The sequence below is a fragment of the Jaculus jaculus genome, chromosome 1 (assembly GCF_020740685.1).
Source record: "Jaculus jaculus isolate mJacJac1 chromosome 1, mJacJac1.mat.Y.cur, whole genome shotgun sequence".
Lineage (NCBI taxonomy): Eukaryota > Metazoa > Chordata > Mammalia > Rodentia > Dipodidae > Jaculus > Jaculus jaculus.
In genome coordinates, this window is record NC_059102.1 from 125468045 (window position 1) to 125491114 (window position 23070).

The 23070-nt window shown below is 51.6% G+C and overlaps 1 protein-coding gene across 5 annotated transcripts in view; it reads left to right on the top strand.

Moving 5' to 3' along the window:
* The window catches only part of Sh2d3c (SH2 domain containing 3C), a 54558-nt gene that overhangs the window by 25027 nt on the left and 6461 nt on the right, over positions 1–23070 (top strand). For 4 of the 5 annotated variants that reach the window (XM_045155655.1, XM_004671634.2, XM_045155656.1 and 1 more), the window contains 4 exons: positions 10630–10669; positions 17436–17564; positions 18971–19425; positions 21971–22095. In XM_045155655.1, coding sequence (XP_045011590.1) covers positions 10630–10669; positions 17436–17564; positions 18971–19425; positions 21971–22095 — 749 coding nt within the window. Of the gene's footprint in view, positions 1–10629; positions 10670–13770; positions 13888–17435; positions 17565–18970; positions 19426–21970; positions 22096–23070 lie in introns of those variants that run through there. The other variant, XM_004671636.2, reaches the window with a different exon arrangement.

Sequence of the window (23070 nt, forward strand, 5' to 3'; positions counted from 1 at the left end):
GGCAGAGGGTTTTTCCTGGGCATAGACTAAGTAAATCACTACATGGCAGCTGCTTATGCTATAGGAGGGAAACAGACCCATTTAAGGAAGGGGCCTTGCGTGGGTCACAGGAAGCCCTGAGGATTTTCTGTTCCCCCCACTCCATTTCCGCTTCCGGGCTTTTCTTCTCTTTACCTATCTGACTGAAAAGCTATTTTTAAAGAAATATTTTATTTATTTATTTATGTTAGAGATGGGGGAACAGATAGAGAGAAGGAGAATGGTCATTCCAGGACCTCCAGCCACTGCAAACAAACTCCAGACAAATGTACTACCTTGTGCATCTGGCTTTCAGTGGCTCCTGGGGAATTGAACCTGGGTCCTTTGGCTTTGCAGGCAACCACTAAGCTATCTCTCCAGCCCTGAAATGCCATTTTGTCTTCTCCCTCTCCTCCTCAGCTCTCCCCTTTTCCATGCAGGAGCAGCTCTCAGTATCCAGGGGTGCCACCCCTTGTGAGGATCTCACTCAGCAAACTTTGACCCCAGGCCACCCTGGCTCTAGTTTGAGAGAACAGCCATGTGCTGGGCTCAGGCTCCTCACTGCAGATTGGTCCTCCCTGCAGTTTTGGGAGGCTTTGAGATCACAGCCAACCTCCCACTGGCTCCCTTCATCAGGTTCAGAACTATCCTTAGCAGCTCTGGCCTCAGTATCCTGGGCCCTGCCCTTCCTCCCAGGCCACTGCCTTTCCTGACAGCTCCCAGTAGCCAAGAAGGCAAAATCAGGGATGTGCCCAGCTCTGTACTGGCCCATCCTAAGGGGTGGGACAGGGCAGGAGCTAAAACCCAGAGAATTCCTGGCAAGGAATCTCACAGGCCCCATCCCTGAACAAGGAGAAATGGGGCTTTCCACCCCAGTGTTCTTTGCCCAAGGCCCCCATGCCAAAGACACATAGAGCAGAGAGGCACCTAGTGCTTCTCTGTAGGGGTGAGCACAACTTGAAGGAATCTGAGGTGTAGTGTGCCCACCTGTAATCACAGCACTCAGAAAGTAGAGGCAGGAGGATTGCAAGTTTAGGGCCAGTCTGAGCTACATGGTGGGATCCTGTCTCAAAAAGCCAAAGTTAGGGCTGGAGAGATGGCTTAGCGGTTAAGCGCTTGCCTGTGAAGCCTAAGGACCCCGGTTCGAGGCTCAGTTCCCCAGGTCCCATGTTAGCCAGATGCACAAGGGGGCACATGCGTCTGGAGTTCATTTACAGAGGCTGGAAGCCCTGGCGCGCCCATTCTCTCTCTCTCTCCCTCTATCTGTCTTTCTCTCTGTGTCTGTCGCTCTCAAATAAATAAATAAAAATTAAAAAAAAAAAAGCCAAAGTTAGCCAGGCTTGGTGCCACATGCCTTTAATCCCAGCACTCAAAAAGAGGTAGGAGGATTGCTATGAGTTCGAGGCCACCATGAGACTACCAAGTGAATTCCAGGTCAGCCTGGGCTACACTGAGACCCTGCCTTGGAAAACAAAACAAAACAAACAAACAAACAAAAAGAAATTGTTGCAGAAAGAAAACTGGTAGACTGCTGCCTGGTATGCGTGAAGCCCTGGGTTCAATCCCCCAGCACTGAATAAACTAGGCGTGGTAGCACAAGCCTGTAATCCCAGCACTTGGGAGGTAGAGGCAGGAGTTCAAGGCCACCCTGAACCACATGAGACTGTTAGGAAAGGAAAGGCAAGAGAAGGGGAGGGGAAATAAAAGGGAAAAGAGAAAAAGGCTGTTTAGAATGAAAGCTCTGTGGGTGAGGAGCCCCACAAGGGTGGGACAGCCTTGCTCCTCCTCCTGGTGGGGAACATTCACAACCTTGGTGGGGAACAGACATGATGTGCCCACTTCACAGATGTGGATGTTGAGCCTCTGAGAAGCAGGTGGCAGAGGTTGGACAGCTCTACTCCAGGCTATATGGCCTAGCCTTGAGGCTTAAGGAAACAAACTGGGGGATGGAGAGAGAGCAGACAGGCCTGGGTGGAGGGCAAGGCCACCCCTCCCCACTTCTCCATAATCCCTTTCCCTGTGGTCCAGGTCAGAGATCCCAAAGGTGAAGTTCAGATTTAAGCAGGCATTATGGAAATAATGGATAATGGGTGCTAATTACTGCTCATTAATGCCATTAATTAAGCTGACGAATGCAATGCATGGTATCAGTTATCAGAACAAATCAGTTCATACAGGCAATTAAAGGGGTTGGTTATTTAAATAGTGAATGCGGGTGATTAATGGGCATGATTTAACTTAATTGTCACTATTGCTTGTTGATAGATTTCAGCACTAATACTAGAGAGCAAGTATCTTTTAAGCCCATAAAATAAATTAATTAATTCATTGAGCTGAGTTTTTACAAACGGATGCTTTGATTCCTGGATTTGACCATTACAAGGAGAGGGACAGTGTTCTAGAAATCTCCAAGCAGTCTGAGAGCTGAAGGCTAAGTAGGCATCGTCATGGCCGTAAGGGAGACAGGGTGGTCTAGGCAGAGGGCATGTCACTGGAAAAGGCCCAGAGGCTGCAGACAGTGGAGCTCTTTGGAGGAAGTGTGAGGGGCAGGAATGTGTGAGCAATTAGAGGAGAGGAGATGTGGCTAGAACCTCCATGCAGAAGGCCATACAGTAGGACTAAACTTTAAAAAAATTTTTTTTTATATTGTATTTATTTGAGAGAGAGAAAAGCAGATAGAGTGAGAGAATAAGGCACGCCAGGGCCTCTCTAAATGAACTCCAGATGCATGTGCCATCTTGGGCATCTGGCTTACGTGGTGGGTCCTGGGGAATTGAACTTAGGTCCTTTGGCTTTGCAGGCAAGTACTTTAACTGCTAAGCCATCTCTCCAGCCCAAGGAGGACTAAACTGCAGAGGGCTAGGGGTGTAGCTCAGTGGTAGAGCACACGACCCTGGATTCTAATATCCAGCACTGTGCTGATGGGAACCAAAAATTTGAGGGTCAGTCTACTAGCTTCCTGCAGTGGAAGGTGCAAAGTTGCCGAGGGTTTGGTGCTGCTTGGGGGTGCTCAGTGAGCACCTCTGCTTGGTGGGCATCTGGCATGATGTGGGAGGGGAGCCCATCCCCAGGAGGCTGCTGGGAACCTTTAGCTCTCAAGCTGAGGAAATTGCCCCCCCCCCCAACATCTGCCACCACTAGAGGGTGGGGCAGAGGAGAACTGTGCTCTGGCTTCAATGTTTGTTTTTTTCAAGGTAGGGTCTCATTCTAGCCCAGGCTGACCTGGACTCACTCTGCAGCCCAGGCGGGCCTTGAACTCAAGGCGATCTGACTACCTCAGACTTTTGAGTGCTGGGTTTAAAAGTCTGAGCCACCTTACCTATTTTCCTACCTTCATTTAGCTATTTTATTTTATTTTATTTGTGTGTGGGAGCACATCAGGGCCTCTTTCTGCTGCTGCAAACGAATGCTAAACACTGGTGCCACTTTTTAAATATTTATTTATTTATTTATTGGTTTTTATATTTTTTGGTTTTTCGAGGTAGTGTCTAACTCTAGGCCAGGCTGACCTGGAATTCACTATGGAATCTCCGGGTGGCCTCAAACTCACAGCAATCCTCCTACCTCTGCCTCCCGAGTGCTGGGATTAAAGGTGTACACCACCACGCCCGGCTATATTTTTTATTTTTATTTGTTTATTTACTTGACAGAGAAAGAGGGGGAGAGAGAGAAACAATGGGCGTGCCAGGACCTCCAGCCACTGCAAACTAATTCCAGACACTTGCACCCCTTTGTACATCTGGCTAACATGGGTCCTGGGGAATTGAACCTGGGTCCTTTGACTTTGCAGGCAAATACCTTAACCTCTAAGCCATCCTTCCAACCCTTGTGCCACTTTTTTTGTGCCCATCTTAAGTGGGTGGCTTTAAGACAGTGGCTTGGGAAATAAATCTGGCCAACAGTCTTTGCAAGCAAGCACCTTTAACCACTGAGCAATCTTCCCACTCATTTGAACAGGGCTGTGGGGGAGTCTCTGATGGACTACAGATGGAGGTGGAGAGGCCAGTGGCAATGTCCAGACTGTGATGGCAGCAGGTTGTCATGGACAGGGCACATGATATCCTGGAAGGTCACAGTGCTGTGCTGGTAGGGGAGATCTTGGGGTTGAGCCTCCTGGTCTGAGCCTCTGCCCTGGACACTCCCTTCACTGGTTCTGACCACCTGCCAGGCAGAAGTCCCCTGGGGTATCCTCCCCTCCTCAAGGCTGTACTCCTGCCCCAGAGCCCGAGGGGAAATGAACAGGAAGCAGGAGGAAGTGCTGGGCTGCTCGCAGTGTCCAGTCCAACCTTCCCAACAGTGGGAGGATTTCCGGGACTGAATGTCCGGAAATGTTGGGATGGGACACCTCACCCGGGAAGAGGGGGAGGGATCCCTATGCCTCGTTACTCCCACTCTTGGTGACAGACTAGCTTTTAGATATAAGGAAGGACTTCAATACTTTTTTCTGTTTTCTACTTATTTATTTATTTGCATGTATGTGTGTATCTGGAGTCTCTTGCCACTTAAATCCAATGCCTGTCCAGCTTTATGTGGGTGCTAGGGAATTGAACCCTGGCTGTCAGGCTTTCCAAGAAGGCATCTTTAACTGCTGAGCCATCTCCCCAGGCTTAACCTATAACACTAGGGTTGGAAGGAATTTCTAGGAGGGAAAGGTAGCAATAAGAAACTTCAGAATGTCAATTCAAGAATCTGCAACCCAAGGAGCTTCTGAATTCAGGAGCTGGGGATCCTACTATGCACACGTTTTTATTTTTACTTTATTTATTTATTTTGGTTTTTCGAGGTAGGGTCTCACTCTAGCTCAGGCTGACCTGGAATTAACTATGTAGTCTCAGAGTGGCCTCGAACTCACAGCAATCCTCCCACCTCTGCCTCCTGAGTGCTGGGATTAAAGGCATGCGCTATCATGCCTGGCTTTATTTTTTTAAAATATATTTCATTTATTTATTTGAGAGAGAAAGAGGCAGGGGTGGTGGAGAAAATGGGCGTGCCAGGGCCTCCAGGCACTGCAAATGAACTCCAGATGCTTGCGGCCCCTTGTGCATCTGGCTTACATGGGTCCTGGGGAGTTGAACTGGAATCCTTTGGCTTTGCAGGCAAATGCCTTAACCGCTAAGCCATCCCCTCCAGCCCTACTTATAAAAAAATATTTTATTTTTATTTATCTATTTGAGAGAGAAAGAGGCAGAGAGAGAATGGGAGTGCTAGCTCCAACTGCTGCAAACAAACTTTAGATGCATGCACCATCTTGTGTGTCTGGCTTACCTAGGTCCTCGGGAGTTGAACCTAGGTCCTTTGGTTTTTCAGGCAAGTGTCTTAACCACTAAGCCACCTCTCCAGCCCAGTGTTTTTATTTTTTATTTTTCCAGGTAGGGTCTCACTTTAGTCTAGGCTGACCTGAAACTTACTCTGTAGTAGGCTGGCCTTAAACTCACAGTGATCCTCCTACCTCTTTCTCCCAAGTGCTGGGATTAAAGGCGTGTGCCACCATGCCTATCAACGAGCTCTTTAAAAAAAATATATAGCTGGGCATGGTGGCACACGCCTTTAATCCCAGCACTTGGGATGCAGAGATAAGAGGATCGCTGTGAGTTCGATGCCACCCTGAGACTACATAGTGAATTCCAGGTCAGCCTGGGGTACAGCAAGACCTACCTCAACCCCCCCGAAAATATACATACATATTAATAATACATGATAATATGGCATATTATATATCTTCTTTTTAGAGAGAGAGAGACACAGAGAGAACAGAGATAGAGAATTAGCGTGCCAGGGCCTTAGCCAATGTAATCGAACTCCAGACACTTGTGCTATCTAGTGGGCATGTGCAACCTTGTGCTTGCCTCACCTTTGTACACGTGGCTAAGTTGGGATCTAGAGAGTAGAACATGGGTCCTTAGGCTTTTCAGGCAAGCACCTAATCACTAAGACATCTCTCTAGCCCTAAAAAATATATTTATTATTATTTATTTGCAAGGATGGTGGGGCAGAGGGAGATGGGTGCGCCAGGAGCTCTTACCACTGCAAACGAATTTCAGACACATGTGCCACTTTGTTCATCTGGATTTACTTGGGTACTGGGGAATCAAACCCAAGTCTTCAGGCTTTGCAAGCAAATGCCTTTAACTTTGGAGCCATCTTTCCAAACCTATATATATGTTTTTTTCTTCTTTTTCTTTCCCCCCACTTTTTTGTGTGTAACATGGGGTGCAAGTGTAATGTATAGGATATGCCCATGGGGTGCCCTGTGCACTGGCCGGTGGTGGCCAGGGGGGATCATTGGGTGTTCCGATCCATTGCTCTTCCAACCACTCTTACTTGAGACAGAGTCTTTTACTGATCCAAAAGTGATCCTGGTTTTTCTCCAGTTCTCATGCCTCTGGTCTCTGTGTAACTGGGGTTATAGACCTTTGTGGCTATGCCCAGCTGCTTATGTGAGTCCTGGAGATCAAACTCAGAGCAGTCTCTTAGGCCTCCTCAGGCCCTCATGCTTACATAGAAGTGCTTTTGACCCAGAGCTGTTTCTACAGCTTTTCTTTTCCTCTCTAGCTCAGCTTTCTATCTTCTTTTTCTTTCTTTATTATTTTTTTACTGACAACTTCCATAATTGTAAACAAAATCCCATGGTAATTCCCTCCCTCTCCCCACTTTCCCTTTTGAAACTCCGCTCTCCATCGTATCCCTTCCCCCCTCAATCAGTCTCTCTTTTATTTTGATGTCATCATTTTTTCCTCCTATTATGATGGTCTTGTGTAGGTAGTGTCAGGCACTGTGAGGTCATGGATATCCAGGCCATTTAGTGTCTGGATGAGCATGTTGTAAGGAGTCCTACCCTTCCTTTGGCTCTTACATTCTTTCCACCCTCACTTCCACAATGGATCTTGAGCCATATTCTGAGTACTCTTCTGTCACTTCTCAGCACCGTAGTGCCTCCTGAGTCATCCCAAGGTCACTGCCATCTGAAAAGAGAAGCTTCTCTAGCTAAAAGTAAGAGTAGCATTAACATATGGGTATGAACATTAAGAGAAGTGCTTACTGGGCAGTGTGGTGGTCATAGTATATATATATAGCCAGACAGAAGCAGACATTACACCCCTAGGGCTCACACCTACCCTGTTGTAGGTTTTCAGTGTCAGGGATGTATTTTCCTCCCATGGAGCAGACCTCCAGTCAAATTAGAGGGTGGTTGGTTTCTCCCATGTCAGACGTGCCACTCTTGCACCTATTGGCTCATTTGGCCTGGCTGGCCAAATATAAGGTTTGCAATGTCCACTGTTGGGTATCTTCACTGGTGATTTCTCTTTCTCCCATTGAACTGCATGCAGCATGGCTTTTTCCAGCTTTCTGTCAGCTGGTCTACATGGAGGAGGTTATCAGCTCAGCTCCAGCAGGATTTCTCAGTGGCCTTGCAGCCCAAGTATGTGGAGTCTTCAGCAATAGGGTCTTACCATCTATTCCTGGTGGGAAACCAAGGGCCTCAACAATGTTCTGTAATGTAATGTAATGACCCAGGTTCGCTTCCCCAGGACCGATGTTACCCAGATGCACAAGGGGCACACACTTCTGGAGTTTGTTTGCAGTGGCTGGAAGCCCTGGTGCACCCATTCTTTCTCTCTCTCTCTCTACCAAATAAATAAGTAAATAAAAATAAAATATAAAATATTAAAATAAAATATTAAAAAAAAACACATTTCTCCAGTGTTCAACTTTTCTAAACCATTTCACAGGTGGGAAGCTTGAGGCCTTTGCTAGCATATCACAAGGGCCAGCCCTGTCAGAATAAATGGTCTCATGAGGACGGCTGGCAGTGGGTGCTTAATGGTAGTACCATCTGTTAAGCCACATTTGATGAGCACATGATTGTGCCTGGCACTTTGCTAGAACTGGAACCCACTGGTGAAGAGAAACCAGCCCTCTCATGAAGACCTCCCTAATGTCCAGTCAACACAAGAATATGAAGGGGTTGTTCAGCCAGAGATTGGAAAGTGAGGGAACTTGAGCAGGTTGGGATGGAGAGTGAAGGATGATGGGCTGTTACACGTGGAATGGTCCTGGAAGGCTCTCAGAGAAGACGACCTTAAACGAGGTCGGAATGAAGCAGAGGGAGGGAGGGCAACCCCTGTGACGATCTGAGGGAAGAGCAGTGGGCAGAGCACCCTCAGTAAGTGCAAAAGCCCTGTGGCAGGAATGAGTTGGCAAGGCCAGTGTAGCTGGACCAGAGTGAGGGACCGAATGACCTGAGGAAACTGGGTGTGGTGGCGCACACCTTTAATCCCAGAACTGGGGAACCTGAGGTAGGAGGACCCCTGTGAGTTTGAGGCCAGTCTAAGACTAATTCCAGGTCATCCTGGGCTAGAGCAAGACCCTACCTCAAAAAATAATAAGATGATCTAAGGAAGCATGGTGGAGGGTTGATGAGGTAGGCAGTCAGGCACCACCAGCACACAGGAACCTATGACCTGGCCTATACCTGTTTTCTGTAAGACCAGAGAAGTTCCAGTTTGAATGATAAATTACTTTGCTGTGGCGGGGAGTATAAATTTTATTTTTTCCACAGATGAAAGTGCTGCAGGTGGAGCTCAGTGGTGATTTTTTTTTTTTTCAAGGTACGGTCTCATTCTAGCCCAGGCTGACCTGGAATTCACTATGTAGTTTCAGGGTGGCCTTGAACCCACGGTGATCCTCCTACCCCTGCCTCCCAAGTGCTGGGAATAAAGGCATGCACCACCACACCTGGTTTCAGTGGTGATTTTGCATAGTGTGTGCAAGTCCCTGGGTTCCATTTCCAGCACTAGAAAAAAAAATTTTTATCCAGGTCTGGTGGCTGTTGCCTATAATACCAACTCTGTAGAAGGCTGAGACACTGAAGCAGAAAGATCATTTGAGTTCAGGAGTTGCAGTAACTAGAGAAGGGGAAGGGGCGGTCTGGGATATAGTTTAGTTGGTAGAGTGCTTGCTTAGCATGTGTGAATCCCTGGGTTCCATCCCCAGCACCATATAAACTGGGCATGGTAGCACACATCTGCAATCCCAGCACTCAGAGGTAGAGACAAGAAGATCAGAAGTTCAAGGTCATCCTCAGCTTTATAGCAAGTTCAGAAGCCAGTCTGGGATATATGAGACCCTGAAAAAAAGGGAAGGAAAGAAAGAAGAGAAGGAGCCACACATCTTTAATCCCAGTTCTCAGGAAGCAAAGGTAGGAGGATCGCTGTGAGTTTGAGCTGGCCTGAGACTACATAGTGAATTCCTGGTCAGTCTGGGATAGAGTGAGACCCTACCTCAGAAAAAAAGTAAAGAAGGGAGGGAGGAAGGGAAAGAGATGGAACCACTGAGGCTTGGGATGGCCTGCTTTGGCTGTCTCCTTAGGCATGCTGTCTGATGTAGAGCTGGAGCTAGCAAGAAGGCTGTAGTGTGCTCCAAGGGTGGTCAGACCATGGGATGGATGCAGGAAGAGTGATCATCATCTGTTCTGAAAGAACAATAGGGGCTGGAGAGATGGCTTAGTGGTTAAAGCGCATGCCCGCCAAGCCTAAGGACCCAGGTTCAATTCTCCAGGTCCCACATAAGCCAGATGCACATAGTGGCTTATGCATCTAGTGTTGTTTGCAGTGGCTAGAGGTCCTGGTGTGCCTGTTCTCACTCACTCACTCTGTGTCCCTCTCTCTGTCTAATAAATAAATAAAAATAAATTAGAAAAAAGAAAGGACAACAGTAGATTTCCTTCTGGGCGGGGCATGGCCTAGTGGATAGGTGTGGCCTGGCGGCCAAGGAGAGAGACCCAAGGCTATGGCTACTAGACAGGAAGGAATGGGCATCCTGCTGAGAAGGGAAGGCAGTGTGGGAGGAACACATGGACCACTCTGCTTGTGGATGGCAAGTTGGAACTGCCTCAGACATCAGGGGAGTGGTAGGAGGCCCGTTGCATGCACGGAGTGTGGAAGGGCTGGCTTCAAGCTGCACCCGAGCAGGAATGACAGCATTTAAGCGCTTAAAGCCATTGCAAGGTAGGGTGTCCTGGCCTGTAATTTTGCAACTCAGGAAGTTGAAAACAAGAAGATATGGAGTTCAGGGCATCCTGGGTTACAGGAGATCCTGTCTCCAAAAAAAAGGCCGTGTGTGCCGGTGGGGGTTGGAGGGAAGGTCATGGTTGGTGGATAAAAGTGGCTGCCCATGGAAGAGGAGGAAGGCTGTTTGTTCAGTACCCTGGAAAACAGCCACCTCCAGACTCTGGACTCCACCCCTGTCACCCTGAAAGCCAAAGGAATCACTGTGTACCCCACTACCAGCAGTGGCTCCACCATGTGCTGGCACTTTGCACCAAGGAGTGAAGGGCTGGACGTGGGCTGAGCACCAGTCTGGACCTGTTTATTGTCAGGGGTGGGAGAGGTAGGGGGGGTGAGCAAGGACACCAGGAGAGAGTGTGTCTTGAACCCCCGAGACAACTCTGTCTATGGCTAGGAAACCCAGGCTCAGAGGTGACGGGATTTGCCAGGGTTATATGGCTGGGGAGGGGAGGAGCACCTGTGGGGCCTCACAGCCCTTTGGGGAACACTGTAGCTCCACGTCAGCAGGTAGCTTGGGACACTCACTTCTCTTCTTTTCTTCCAGGGCCACTGGAGAGCTGGAAGCTGGTGGGGACTATGTGAAGGTAGGAGGGGCAAACTGGGAGTTGGTCAGGGAACGCTGCAGGGTTAGAAAGCCTGATAGGAGCCAGATGTCCTCCGGGAGGAAAGGGACAAGGGTCATGGGTCAGGGGAGGCTTGAAGACAGATATCACTCTGCGCAGTTACTACTCCCTGTGCTGACAGTCACTCTGCTGGCCCCAAATCCCTTGTTTGTTACTCCCAGACCCTCCGCTCCCCCAAGCTAGACAGGATCCCAAGGGTGTTATAGGATAAGCAGCCACAGCTTTGCCGTCCTACCCAGTCCTGGATGTCTATGGGCTGATGCTCAGAGCGGGCCACAGGAAGGGGTGGTGTAACTCTTTAGCTCACAAGCACAAGAGCCTAATTTGGGGCTGGGACAGTCACTCAGTTGGCAGAGGGCTTGCCTAGCATTCACAGATTTCTGGGTTTGATCCTCAACACCTCATAAATCAGGCATGATGGTTTATGTCCCATAATCCCAGCACATGGGAGGTGTAGGCAGGAGGTCAAGGTCATCCTTAGCTGACTGGCCAGTTTGAGGCCAGCCCAAGACCTTACAGAGGTGCAGGGTGAAGGAGATGGAAAGCGAAAGGCAGAAACTAATTTGTTGTAGGCACTTGGAATGTAGTTTTCATTGTTTTTTTTTTGTTTGTTTGTTTTGTTTTTTTTCCCCAGGTAAGGTGTAGCTCATGCTGACCTGGAATTCACTATGTAGTCTCAGGCTCGCCACACCTGGCCAAAAGTGTAGGGTTTTTTTGTTTGTTTGTTTTGTATTTGTTTTTTGAGGTAGGGTCTCACTGTAGTCCCGGCTGACCTGGAACTCACTATGTAGTCTCAGGGTGGCCTCGAACTCACGGCGATCCACCTACCTCTGCCTCCCAAGTGCTGGGATCAAAGGCATGCGCCACCACTCCTGGCCAAAAATGTAATTTTTACTAAGCATGGTGGCATACAATGGCCAACTCAGTACTCAGGAGGTTGAGACAGGGGAGTGATAATAATTATAAGCTAAGTCCCTTTTTTTTTGAGTGCCTACTACATGCTGACAGCTAGGCACTGGCACAGGCATTTGTCATGCTAATGAGGTCTGACTTTCCCTCATCTTGGGACACAACAGGCCTTCAGGTGTCCAGTTGCAGATGGTAAACAAGGCCCAGGGAAGGGCAGTGGCTTGCACAGGGTCCCATAGCTAGGATGGGGCAGAGCTGAGTTTGCACCCCAAGCTTGATAATCACATTCAAGACAATGCCTTTGGCTTTCCCATCAAGAACCTCCGCCTTTAATCCCAGCACTCAGGAGGCAGAGATAGGATGGCCATGAGTTTGAGGCCACCCTGAGACTACATAGTAAATTCCAGGTCAGCCTGGGCAGAGTGAGACCCTACCTTGAACCCCCCCCAAAATAGAACTTCCACCCTGTGCTTGGGTTGGGCTGAGTAGGGAGCATATGGCTGAGGGCAAGATGGGTGGCAGGGCGGCCAGGCCAGGTGGGCACGAGGGAAGAACACGAAGAGTTTGGGTGGGTTTTACAATCCTTCAGTCTTCAGTTGGTTTATTCATTTATTTGTTGTTTGTTTAGAAACAGGGTCTCATGCAACCCAGGCTGTCCTCCAACTTAGTATGTAGCCAAGGATGAACTTGAACCCCTGATCCTTCTACTTCTCCTTCTGAGTGCTGGATTTAAAGGAGTGTTCCTCCATCCCCACCGGGGTCAGGTTGCGCTGGGGCTGGAACCCAGGGCTTCCTGCATGCTAGGCAAGCACTCTACCAACTGACCTGCATCCCCAGCCCAGACCCAGGATTTGATCCCAGGTCTGGCACTGGCTGGGGTGAGTTGGTGTCAATGAGGCAACATCTGAGCCCAGAATGAGACAGGTCAGGCTGGCTCCTGACCCCAGACATACCTTATCACCCTCCGCTGCTGTAGAGGCCCTATATAAAAAGGAGGGACAAGGCCCAGATCACAGGTGCCACTGACAGAAAGCCACACAGTAGGGGCCGACCGAGCTGGTGAGGGGGAGACCAATGAAGGCTTTATGGAGAGGGGCAGGGGGAGCACTGCAGCCGGACACCGTCTTGTCACCCTCTCAGCGGGAAGGATAGAAGAGGGCACCTGATGTCTTCCTCTGGTCTCCACATGCGTGCACACAGGGCACACGTGCATACATCACACTCTCACAGAAAACATAAGTGAAATTGCACCTGCTCTCTGGAACTGACTAAGGCATCCTCACAGGAACGTTCAGTTTATTTTTCAAGTATCTGATGAGAGTTGTAAATGCATAGCAAAACTCCAGTCCTGTCCTGAAGTGCGCATCTTTTATTCTTATTTTCTTGGGGGCAGGGTCTCAGTAAACTCCAGGCTGATCTGGAACTCACTCTGTAGCCCGGGGTACTCTCAGACTCACCACAACCCTCCTCCAGCCTGGCTTCCTTGCTCTTTCTCAATCCTAAGCAGGCTTTGGAGTTCACACCCCTCCTTGCCCCCAGCCGCTCTAGTCTCCCAGAGAAGGGGTGGAGGGCTGGGGTGCTCCAAGAGTTGTAGGAGAGGCAGGTGAGCTGGGCTTGGCCATCTGAGACCCCTGAGCGTAGGACTCAGGCACTCCCAGCAGTCAGCCAGTCTGACCCCGCATTCCCAGTCCGAGATGAGAAACCCTGTTCTCACAGATTTCCAGAGGCTACAAAGGATTGTATCAAACGTACACTGAGATCTTTCCAGCTTTAGATAGGATTGAATTCAAAGTCGCTGCCTGCTCTGCGTCCGAGGGGCGCGGGAGTGGGGGAGGCAGCCCAGGGGCTCCCACTCCACACCGCTGCCCAGGGTTGGCGTCCCCCCTTGTCAGGTGGTGGGACTCCGGCGCGGGGGGTGGGGGGCGGAGGGAGGAACAATGGTCCCCTTCCCTGCTCCCCGGCTCCCCTAGCTCCCTCCCTCCCTCCCTCCCCGGCCGGCTGGAGGGTGGGGTCTCCCCGCCCCGCCTCCCTGCTCCTCCCCCGACCAGGCGATGAGGTAATCGCGCCGCCGAGAGGCACGCGCAGCCGGTGCCCAGCCCGCCCGGTCCCCGCGCCCCTGCCCCGCCGGCCGGCCGGCCGCTGTCCCCGACACACGCACGCTCGGGGGGTCCTGGCTGCCCGGCCCCACCATGACGGAGCGTTGCAGCCTGTGGAGCGCGCTGTCCGCCGCCGCCTGCTGCTTCTACCGCGGCTCGCTGGTGCAGGTGCAGGTGAGGGGGCGGCCGGAGCCCGCCGGGCGCCGTGCGGGGACCCGGGGCCGCTGCGCCCTGCCGCAGAGCGGGGACCACAGCCCGGACCTTCCCACGGGGTAGCAGTGGTCGGGGTGGCTGGCAGAAGGAGGGGGCGCGGTCTCCCCAACATCACCTCGGGGTGCCCGGGAGCTCCACGGGCATCTGGGGACCATTCCCGGGACGCCGGGCTGCTGTGGGGGCCAGAGTGCCAGAGACTGGGCTGAGAGCTCGTCCAGCCCGTACTCAGGTCCCTGCGGCTGACCCGAGCAACCTGCCTCCCCATTGTATCAGAGGCTTTGGGGGTCTTGAAGGCTGAGCGAGGGGCAGGACGCTGGGGTGATGCTGCGGGGCCGCGGCTGCAGCTAGAGCGCAGTCGTCCTCCAGTCCTCGAGGTGGGCTGAAGCGTGCCGGGGACGAGGGTCTCCTAGCCCAGTTGGCCGGGCAGCGCAGGAGCGCGCCTTGGCAGTGCGAGGGTTAAACGGAAGGGGGTGGAGGGGAGGACCCGGACCCCGCCTCTCTGCGGAGCATCCTTGGCCGTGCTCGGGGTTGGGATACCTAAGGGAACTGGGGAGGGAGATGCTGGGCACTGGCTGGTGGACAGGGGTTAAGACCTTGACTATTGGGGTCTCCGCGCTCCTGCTTCCCAGGTCTCCTGGGAGACACCGGGTGTGTTACCTCAGTGCTCCTTCAGCCTCTTACACACACACACACACACACACACACACACACACACACACTTGGAGCCCGCCTGAATGATGGCCCCGCCGGCGGCGGAGCGCAGCATCCCTGCACTGGCCAATCAGGCGTGCGCAGGGCGAGGCGGTGAGATCATCTCTGGCCAATCGCAGTGCACTGAGAACAGGGATGCTGCATTCGCACCTCAGTACCCTCAACTCTAGGAAGCTGGGGACCCCCGGGTCGAGGGTGAAAGAGAGGGCACAAGGACCCTAGGGCTCCCTTCCCTCACGTATGCGGGAGGGCCAGGTTGGCCTCTCCCCTTTTTCTGACCATTGATCAGGGATTGTAAAAAAGGAGCTTGACTCCCAGTGCGCTGTTATAGAGGAAGCTACTCAGGCTCAGAGAGAGAGGAAGTGACTGGCTCAAGGTCACTAGTGGCGAATCTAGATTCTTCAGCACACAGCCCAGCCTCTGGCCCTTCTTGGCTGCAACTGGGAGGCTTTAAGTTCATGCTCTGTCTAGGAGAAGGGACCCACAAGGCTGGTACTGGTTCCCTTTTCCCTGTGCCCTGTGCTTTTCCTTTGCCAGGGCGTGGAGTGGTACGAGGAGAGAGGCCTAGGCTGGTGTGAACACTTCAGAGCAAGAAGGATGGGGCTAAGGATACCCAGATTTAGGAGGCCCCTTAGAGTAGTTTGTGTGTGTGTGTGTGTGTGTGTGTGTGTGTGTGTGTGTGTGTGTGTAGGGAGAGAGAGAGAAAGAACAGGCTCAAATCTTGGCTGTGGACTTCTCTGCCCTATTGGGGCATCAGTTTCTGGTACGGACAGAGTCCCTGCATCAGACCTGATCCCGAGCCCCGCCTTCCCCGCTCCACACGGGTGCCATCTGTCCCCAGAGTCCTACAGGCTCCTGGGAGCCCACTTTGTCATGGGCTCTCTGCCAACTGTTTCTGCTCCAGCTTTGCCCACCACAAAGCGTGACTTACCTTCCTCCTAGGACCTTCATTGGCACTCTCTCTGACCTCTTGGCCCTCTTCCCTCACACCCCTGCACTGTCCTATGGCCATTGGGGGATCCCCAGCTCCTTAAGAAGTCTTGCAGCTCTGCCTGCCCTGCTACCTACAGCCCTGGCTCTGCCCACAGAGCCCATCTTTGCCACAGCTTTTCCTGACCACATGTCCTCCACCCTTTCTTTTTTCTTAGCTTCTTCAGGCCTCAGTAGAAATGTCACCTCTTGAGGGAAGGGACTCCTGACTAGACAGAGAGACTCTGCCTCTCTGAATGTATAGACAGCTGGGAGTTTGGGGACTTGCATGGACTCTCTAGAGCACAGATCCTTCTGGTCACTTGGGCCTCAGTCCTAAAAGAAGACTCAAGAGGGGCCTGGTCTGTGTTCAGTGAATGGAATCAGAAAGTCTAGATATTGCTGGAGCTGGCAGTGGGCGGAGAATAGAGTTGTGGAGTGTGGCCCTGAGCGCTGTGAGCAGTTTGAGGAGTGGTCTGTCAGACTCAGGAAGGGGTCCCTGGGAGACATTCCCCTTCCCTACTTCTGTATCTGCCCCTTCTAGCCAGCTCCAGGATATGTCTGTCCACAATAGCCAACTTTGGGACTTGGCATTGTGGCCCCACAATGACAAGGGTGTCTGGGTGCCAGCTGCAGTGCTCAGGAGTGTTGTCATCCCATCTGTGAGGTGAGGAAGGTCTTGGCATCCCACCCATTTTACTGAAGAAGGAATTGAGGCCCAGACTGCTCACATGGGTTGGGCTTGGCTCTATGGTGGACTGTATCTAACAGTGGGGTTCCTTTCCCTCACCCTGATCTTAGGGTGCCTGGGATTGGATAACCTCCAGCTTCCAGCCATAGTGATCAGCTAATCAAGACTACCTTGGGCAGGTGGAAACAGGGGAAGCCCTGGGCATTATTATCTCCAGTGAACGACCTTGAACTTCATCCATAGGCTGCTGATTCTACATCTGGCAGGATCTCTAGAGATTGCAAAGGGGAGGGGCCTGGAGGATTGTAACAGGCAATGAGGCCATTTGTGTGGGTTCCCTGTTCCTGATTGTGGCTGCTGTCCAGCCCTTACACTGTGCTGTTCACGTCCCAGAATGGATCCTGGTCCATCCATCCGGGTGCCTGTGCGGTCTCTGCCACCTCCCAGACTCACCTGTAGATGTCCCTGGTGCCTCTTGAAGGTCTTTTTGGTATCAGTATCTCCTCCAGGAAGGCTTTCCAGACTCTCCACCTCTTCCAGACATTTTCTCCTTGTTGCAGTGTCTCCAGCGCTCCTTGCCGCTGTCCACTGTCGTGGTGCTGACGGCAGCCCCTGTGGCGTGCCTTGGCCTCACCCTTTAGCCTGTGGGCTTCAGGGGCCAGGGCTTGCATCATGGATCACAGCCCCCTATTCCAGCACACGGCATAGTTTTAGTTTTAAACATTTTATTTTTCTATTTTATTTATTTATTTGAGACAGAGAGAAAGAGAGAGAGGGAGAATGGATGCGCCAGGGCCACCAGCCACTGCAAACGAACTACAGAGGCATGCGCCACTATGTGCATCTGGCTTACGTGATACCTGGAGAATCAAACCTGGGTCCTTAGGCTTTGCAGGCAAACACCTTAACCACTAAGCCATATCTCCAGCCTACAACATAGGGCTTGGGGTACACAGGCATGGTTTGGTGGGATGGGTCGAGATTCCTTTACCACAGCTGAGACAGAGATCTGAGAGTGAGGGGTCAGGACCACCAGCACTCCAGGCAAAAAGTTCACCTGGGGCAGGATGGGTGAGCCGGGCGGGAAAGAAGACGACAGCTTGGAATCAGATGCCAATGCTTGCTCTCTCCTGTGCAGTTCTCCAAGGAGAAGTACATCCTGGACTCCTCGCCTGAGAAGCTGCACAAGGAACTAGAGGAAGAGCTCAAGCTCAGCAGCACGGACCTCCGCAGCCATGCCTGGTACCATGGCCGCATCCCCCGAGAGGTGAGCCGGCCCCGGGAGGAACCTCAGCTTTCCACCCTTCCACCCATGCCTTGGCGAGCCCCATGTGCCAGAGAGGCTCTGACCTGTGGCCCTGTTGCTTGGCAGGAATGAGGTTTAACTTTGCCATTTACTAACCGTGTAACCTTGAAAGAGTCTCTGACTGGGCATGGTAGTGCACGCTTTTAATCCTGGCACTTGAGAGGCTGAGATAGGAGGATCACTGTGAGTTCCAGCCTAGCCTGAGTTTGGACTGAGTTCCAGGCCAGCCTCGGCTAAAGTGAGACACTGACCTCCCCCCCAAAAAGCAGGGGCTAGGGAGATGGTTCAGTGGTTAAAGGTACTTGCTTGCAAATCCTGCTGGCCCAGATTCAATTCCCTAATACTCACATAAATACAGATGCCATACACACACACACACACACACACACACACACACACATATATAAAACCAGGCATGTTGGCTTATGCCTTTAATCCCAGGAGACAGAGGTAGGGGGATTGCTATGAGTTTGAAGTCAGCCTGAGTCTACATAGTGAATTCCTGGGCCTGGGCTAAAGTGAGACCCTACCTCGAAAAATAAACAAAACGACAACAGAAGTAAAGTGGCTAATCAATGCCGGACACCCAAGAGCTCAAGTACTATTGGTTTTGCTGTTATTATTTTTGTTGTTCCTGGCCTACAGCTCAACCTCTTGTGAGTTTGGTCAATGAGTGTCCATCTTTGGCACATTCAGTTTTGGCTAAGTTGAGTTTCTAGGCTGAAGAGGCATTACAAGCCAAAGACCTGGGTTGATGGGTCACTGCCCACTTGTTGGAGACCAAGAATGCAGAAATGGATGGTGGTAGCTTTCTTGGAGTCTGGTAGCCCTGGGTGGATGCAGTGTGTCAGAACCTTACATAGAAGTATGAAAATGGAATGTTTGGCAGCAAGGCATATGGGCACTAATGGGGCACTGAGTGAGGATGCTTGAAGGAAGGGCAGGGTTCATCAGCTGTGATTCAGGCATAGAGGCCAGATTGGGGGATCAGAGGCTCAGAGTTGAAGTGGGCTCTGGGTATTTGGAGGAGCAAGGGCCTGGAAGTCACTCTCCCCTAAAGGAGCCTTGAGAAAGGCTGCATCTGAGACCCACATCAGAGATCAAGGTCACTCCAGTGCCCCCAGATGCCAGGTCTTTGTGACGTCCATTTCACAGTAGCACATCCCTGTATGCCTGATCTCTGTGCCATGGACCTGTTCCTCGGCAGAGGCACCCCTCAGGATCTGGGCCCTTGTGTCCCTGGTCCCAAGCTCCAGGTGTCTGATGTATCTTCACTTGATGCTCGGGTGTCCCCTAATCCTGAGTCACTATGTGCCCCTTCCCCTGGCTCTCCCCACCACACTCCAGCCTATCCATGCCTCCCACAGGTCTCCGAGACGCTGGTACAACGCAATGGTGACTTCCTCATCCGGGACTCACTCACCAGCTTGGGGGACTATGTGCTCACATGCCGCTGGCGTAACCAGGCCTTGCACTTCAAGATCAACAAGGTGGTGGTAAAAGCAGGAGAGAGCTACACCCACATCCAGTACCTGTTTGAGCAGGAGAGCTTCGACCATGTGCCCGCCCTCGTGCGTTATCATGTGGGCAGCCGCAAGGCAGTGTCGGAACAGAGCGGAGCCATCATCTACTGCCCTGTGAACCGTACCTTCCCACTGCGCTACCTTGAGGCCAGCTATGGCCTGGGCCAGGGTGGCGGTAAGGCTGCCAGCCCCTCCAGCCCCTCGGGCTCCAAGGGCAGCCATATGAAGAGGCGCAGCGTCACCATGACCGACGGGCTCACAGCTGACAAGGTCACCCGCAGCGATGGGTGTCCCAACAGGTTAGTCAACGGGATGTGAGTAATTAGAGTTCCGGTTGAGGAAGGTTGGCCCAGGCTCCCTGTGCTCTCCCAGGGCCTCTGTGCAGGGGAGCAAAAGAGCTTTTGTCTGCTTGTTTGACTGCAGCATGGAGGTTAGAATAGAGGTCTGTCCCACAGCTGCAGTCCCAGCTCTGCCACTACCTCTGGGGTGCCCTTGACCCTGTCCTTCCTCCTCTCTCGCCTCCATGCTTTCACCTGTAGAGGACCCTGTCTTTACCAACCCTCCCTCACTGACAAAGATCCCTGAGTTCCCTTCTGAACCCCAGGGTCCTGGTCTTGGTGCCACTTCTCCCCAGGGCCACCTGGGTCAAAGTGGCTGTGGAGCAGAGGGTTTTGCAGTGTGAAAACCATGGTGAGCCAGGCCCCACATGCCAGGGAAAGCGACAGCTAAAAATGGTGGAGGTCCTATTGTGCTTGGCCTATGCCAAGTGCTGCCCATGCCAGTCTTGTCTGCTACCACTTCTCTGGGAGAGGTGTTCTGCCCGCAACCTACATACAGATGTGCAGGTAGGCTTATAGAGGGAAACTGAGAGCTGGTGATGCAGCTCAGGGATGGAGTACTTCCTTACTAGCACTGCAAATAAGTAAATAGATAAAAGAGGAAGCCAATGGCTACAAAGTGATAGGATGGAAATGTGAATCCAAAGCTGGGCGTGGTGGTGCACACCCTAAATCTTAGTGCTTGAGAAGCTTTGGTAAGGTGATTGCTGAGGTTGAAGCTAGCCTGGGGCTACAGTGACTTCCAGCCTTGACTAGAGTGAGACCCTGCCTCATCAAAACAGAACAAAACAAGGGCTGGGGATCTGTCTCTCTATGGCTAAAGAGGGCTTGCTTGCAAAGCTGCTGGCCCAGTACCATTCCCAAGCACCCACGTAAAGCTGAGTGCACAAAGTGGTCTGGAATTAATTTGTAGTGGCAAGAGGCCCTGATGTGCCCTCAAAAAAGTAAAAGTCTGTAACCCCTCCTTTTATTTTTTTTGTTCAATTTTTTTTTTTTTTTTTTTTTTTTTTTGGTTTTTCGAGATAGGGTCTCTCTTTAGCTCAGTCTGACCTGAAATTCACTCTGTAGTCTCAGGGTGGCCTTGGACTCACAGTGATGCTCCTACCTCTGCCTCCCGAGTTCTGAGATTAAAGGCGTGCGCCACCATGCCTGGCTCCCCCTTTTATTTTTGAGGTAAGGTCTCATTCTAGCCCAGGAATTCACTATGTAGTCCCAGGCTGGCCTCGAACTCATGGTGATCCTCCTACCTCTGCTTCCTGAGCGCTGAGGATTAAAGGCCTGTGCCACCACACCGAGCCTTCTTTTCTTTTTTTCTTTTTCTTTCTTTTTTTTTTTATTTTTTTGAGACAAAGTCTCTTGTGTCCTGGGCAGAACTCTAGCTTAGGCTGACTTTAAACTTCTGGTCCTCCTGTCTCTACCTACTGAGTGCTGGGATTATAGGCATTTGCCACCATGCCCAGTTTATGCAGCGCTGGGCCTCATGTATGCCAGGCGGGCGCTCTACCCTCTGAGCCCCAGCCCTCTAGACTTTGCTTCTGTGTCTTCCATGGCGTTTACAGAGAGACTCGCTGCCCTTTGCCACAGACATTTGCATAGACCCTCGAGACCCATCTCCCTGGGCCTGGGTTGGGTGTTGGGAGCCAAGGGGTTGATGGGTGAATGGATACCTTGCAACCGCAACCATTTGGCTTGTGGCTGGGAACCAGCGAACCTAGTGGTGCCAGGATACACAGGCCAGGTGTGCTGGAGGCATCCGGGACATAGTATGAGAGCAGCAAATGGGGGCCAGGTTGGTGGGCTAGGTTTCCTAAGTGTTCCCCTCCTTTTTTGGGGGGGATTGTTGAGATAGGGTCTCCCTCTAGCTCAGGCTGACATGGAATTCACCATGTAGTCTCAGGGTGACCTTGAACTCTTGGCCATCGTCCTACCTCTGCTGGGATTAAAGGCATGCGTCACCACGCCTGTCTTGGGTTCTCCTTTTTCCTGCTAGTCCTTCTCCTGAGATAGTTCTCTAAGGTTCTCTGCGCAAGAACATAGACAGAGGAGCTCAGGAAGCCTCAGCTCAGCTAGGTGCCCCCAAGCCCTCTCCTCTTAGGCTGGTCTCTGCTTTGGGAGAGGAGAATGCTAGCTAGGGGTAGAGAAAGAGAGCAGGTGGTATGGAGGTACTGACTAGAAACTAGGCACGGGGAGGCAGACTAGACTGTTCGTATGGGGTCTGGGTGGAGAACAGAGCTGGTTGTGGGTCAGAGCCGTTGCAGGGGTCAGGGCCTGATGAGGCTCAGGGACAACAGAGGGTTAGGGCTGAAGCTTCCAGCTCCACACCTGACCTGCCTGAGTTACCTCAGCCCAGCGTTTTCTTCTCCAGGCCACCCTTTTGTACCTGTTTGTTGAGAAATTGAACTTGATAATTTCCAAGTCTTTTCTGTTTCTGTGGGGGACAGGCCCCAGAGATGAGTCATGGCCTCTAACCTCTGACCCGTGTGTTCTTGGGAATCCCTGTCCACAGTGCCTCACTGCCCCACCCCCGGGACTCCATCCGCAACTGTGCGCTCAGCATGGACCAGATCCCAGACCTGCACTCGCCCTTGTCCCCCATCTCTGAGAGCCCCAGCTCTCCAGCCTATAGCACTGGTAAGACAGTAGAGGTGGAGGGGCTGTGTGTGTGTGGGGGGGCGGTGGGAGGTCTGTTACCTGTGTATTTCTGCTTGCTGTGAAGCAGTATCCTATCAGAAGAGCTGCTGGCATTGATTCAGAAGCTAGGTCCATGGAATGTTCTTTTTTTTTGGTTTTCAAGGTAGGGTCTCACTCTAGCCCAGGCTAACTTGGAATTCACTATGTAGTCTCAGGGTGGCCTCAAACTTACGGTGATCTTTCTACCTCTGCCTTCCAAGTGTTGGGATTAAAGGTGTTTGCCACCACACCCGGCTTTTTATTTTTATTTTTGTTTATTTGAGAGCAACTGACAGAGAGAGAAAGAGGCAGAGAGAGAGAGAGAATGGGCGCGCCAGGGCTTCCTGCAACTGCAAATGAACTCCAGATGTGTGCACCCCCTTGTGCATCTGGCTAACGTGGGTCCTGGGGAAGCAAGCCTCAAACCAGGGTCCTTAGGCTTCACAGTCAAGCGCTTAGCCGCTAAGCCATCTCTCCAGCCCCACACCTGGCTTTTTTTTTTCTTTTTTTTTGAGGTAGGGTCCCACTTTAGCCCAGGCTGACCAGGAATTCACTATGTAGACTTAGGCTGGCCTCGAAATCATGGACATCCTCCTATGTCTACTTCTCAAGTGCTGGAATTAAAGATGTGCACCAGTAAAGAGAGAATGGGCACACCAGGGCCCCTAGACACTACAAATAAACTCCAGATGCATGTGCTACCCTATGCATCCGGATTTACATGGATACTGGGGAACTGAACGCTGGTCATTAGCTTGGCAGGCAAGCACTTAACCACTGAGCCATCTCTCCAGCCCACTCAGGATAACCTGGAACTCACTCTGTAGCCTCAGGCTGGTCTTGAACTCAAGGTGATCATCCTACCTCATCTTTCTGAGTGCTGGGATTAAAGATGTATGCCACCATGCCTAGCTAAAATTTTATTTTATTTTTTAT